This window comes from Nestor notabilis, unplaced genomic scaffold, assembly GCF_000696875.1.
Source record: "Nestor notabilis isolate BGI_N333 unplaced genomic scaffold, ASM69687v1 scaffold11259, whole genome shotgun sequence".
In the NCBI taxonomy this organism is placed as follows: domain Eukaryota; kingdom Metazoa; phylum Chordata; class Aves; order Psittaciformes; family Psittacidae; genus Nestor; species Nestor notabilis.
This window is the reverse complement of record NW_009942386.1, coordinates 1,411-3,427: the sequence shown is the minus strand read 5'-3', so window position 1 is coordinate 3,427 and position 2,017 is coordinate 1,411. Positions and strand designations below refer to the sequence as shown.

Genomic DNA, 2,017 nt, shown 5'->3' with positions numbered 1-2,017 from the left:
AAGAAGAGGCCCAAACCCCCCCCAAAGACCTCCAGAACCCACCAAAAGAGGTCCAGAACCCACCAAAGGAGGTCCAAAACCACCTCAAGGAGATGTAGAGCCCCATAAGAGGTCCAGAACCACCTCAAAGACCTCCAGAACCCACCAAAAGAAGTCCAGAACCCACCAAAACAGCTTCATAACCACCTCAAAGAGCTCCAGATCCACCTCAAAGAGGTCCAAGGCCCCCTCAAGGAGATGTAGAGCCCCGTAAGAGGTCCAGAACCCCCTCCAAGACCTCCAGAACCCACCAAAAGAGCTACAGAACCCAGCAAAAGAGCTTCAGATCCACCTCAAAGAGCTCCAGATCCACCTCAAAGTGGTTCAAGACCCCCTCAAGGAGATGTAGAGCCCCGTAAGAGGTCCAGAACCCCCTCCAAGACCTCCAGAACCCACCAAAAGAGGTCCAAGACCCCCTCCAAGAGGACCAAGACGCCCTGAAGAAGACCTGGCCCCCCCCAAAAGCCCCCTTTTCAGCGCCCGCTTCGCTCCTCACCGTGTCTCATCTCCTTGAGCATCTCGTCCTGGAGCTGCAGGAGGAAGGCGTAATGGTCCTGCATCTCCTGCGGCGGGTCCACCATCAAGGTCCTCACCAGGTTGGAGCAGTAGGACTTGTACCTGATGCCCATGGCGCAGGTGATGGCCCCGAAGTGCATGTGGTTCTTGTCGCTGCGCCGGGGTGAGGGGGGGACACGTCGGGATGGAGGCGCCACCACAAGGGGGAGGTTGAGGGGGTCTAAGAGGGCTTTTGGGGGACCAAGGTGGTGGTTTTGGGGGTCTAAGAGGCGTTTTGGAGGATCAAGGTGGTGGTTTTGGAGGTCTAAGGGGGGTTTTGGAGGTCTAAGAGGGCTTTTGGAGGACTGAGATGGTGGTTTTGGGGGTCTAAGAGGGGTTTTGGAGGACCAAGGTGGTGGTTTTGGAGGTCTAAAGGGGGTTTGGGAGGTCTAAGGGGGTTTTTGAACATCTAAGAGGGGTTTTGGAGGATGAAGATGGTAGTTTTGGGGGTCTAAGGGCGCTTTTAGAGGTCTAAAGGGGCTCTTGGAGAACCAAGATGGTGGTTTTGGAGGTCTAAGGGGGGTTTTGGAGGAGCAAGGTGGTCGTTTTGGACGTCTAAAGGGGGGTTGAGGGGGTCTAAGAGGGGTTTTGGAGGACCAAGGTGGTGGTTTTGGAGGTCTAAGGGGGGTTTTGGAGGACCAAGGTGGTGGTTTTGGAGGTCTAAGAGGGCGTTTGGAGGTCTAAGAGGGCTTTTGGAGGACTGAGATGGTGGTTTTGGGGGTCTAAGAGGTGTTTTGGAGAACCAAGGTGGTGGTTTTGGAGGTCTAAAGGGGCTCTTGGAGGTCTAAGGGGGCTTTTGGAGGACTAAGAGGGCTTTTGGAGGACTAAGAGGGCTTTTGGAGGACTGAGATGGTGGTTTTGGGGGTCTAAGGGGGTTCTCGGACATCTAAGAGGGGGTTTGGAGGACCAAGGTGGTGGTTTTGGGGATCTAAGGGGGCTTTTAGAGGTCTAAGGGGGGTTTTGGAGGACTAAGATGGTGGTTTTGGGGGTCTAAAGGGGCTTTTGGAGAACCCAGGTGGTCCTTTTGAAGATCTAAAGGAGTTTGGGTGGCTCTAAGGTGCCTTTTGGTGGCTCTAAGGTGCCTTCTGCACCCTCCCCATGGTCCCTTTGCAGCCCCCAATCGCCTCCACCCCGAGGAGGCCACGTGGCGCTGGAGTCCCACCAGGCCGCAGCCCGTGTGGGGCAGGTCTTCTCCTACCTGACCACGCTGAACTTGAGGTTGTAGTTGCCCCCGCTCTGGATGATGGGGGGGTAACACATCTCCACCGCCGACGGGTCCGCCCCGGCCAAGAACTTCTTCTCCTCGATGGCCTTCTCCACCGACTCGGCCAACTTGCTGTGACGCACCTTCTGCAAGGGGAGGGGGGGACACGGCTGCAGGTCCACCGGGGCTGGTGGGGGACCCCGAGGGGGCCTTGGATCT

General features: G+C 56.7%; 1 protein-coding gene across 1 annotated transcript in view; it reads right to left on the bottom strand.

The window, feature by feature from the left end:
* Positions 1 to 2,017, bottom strand: part of LOC104411048 (FACT complex subunit SPT16-like) — a gene marked incomplete at both ends in the record, with an annotated part of 4,423 nt that overhangs the window by 1,111 nt on the left and 1,295 nt on the right. Inside the window, 2 exons of the mRNA XM_010021376.1 lie at positions 536 to 708; positions 1,793 to 1,944. Of these exons, the coding sequence (XP_010019678.1) occupies positions 536 to 708; positions 1,793 to 1,944 (325 nt within the window). The remainder of the gene's footprint in view (positions 1 to 535; positions 709 to 1,792; positions 1,945 to 2,017) is intronic.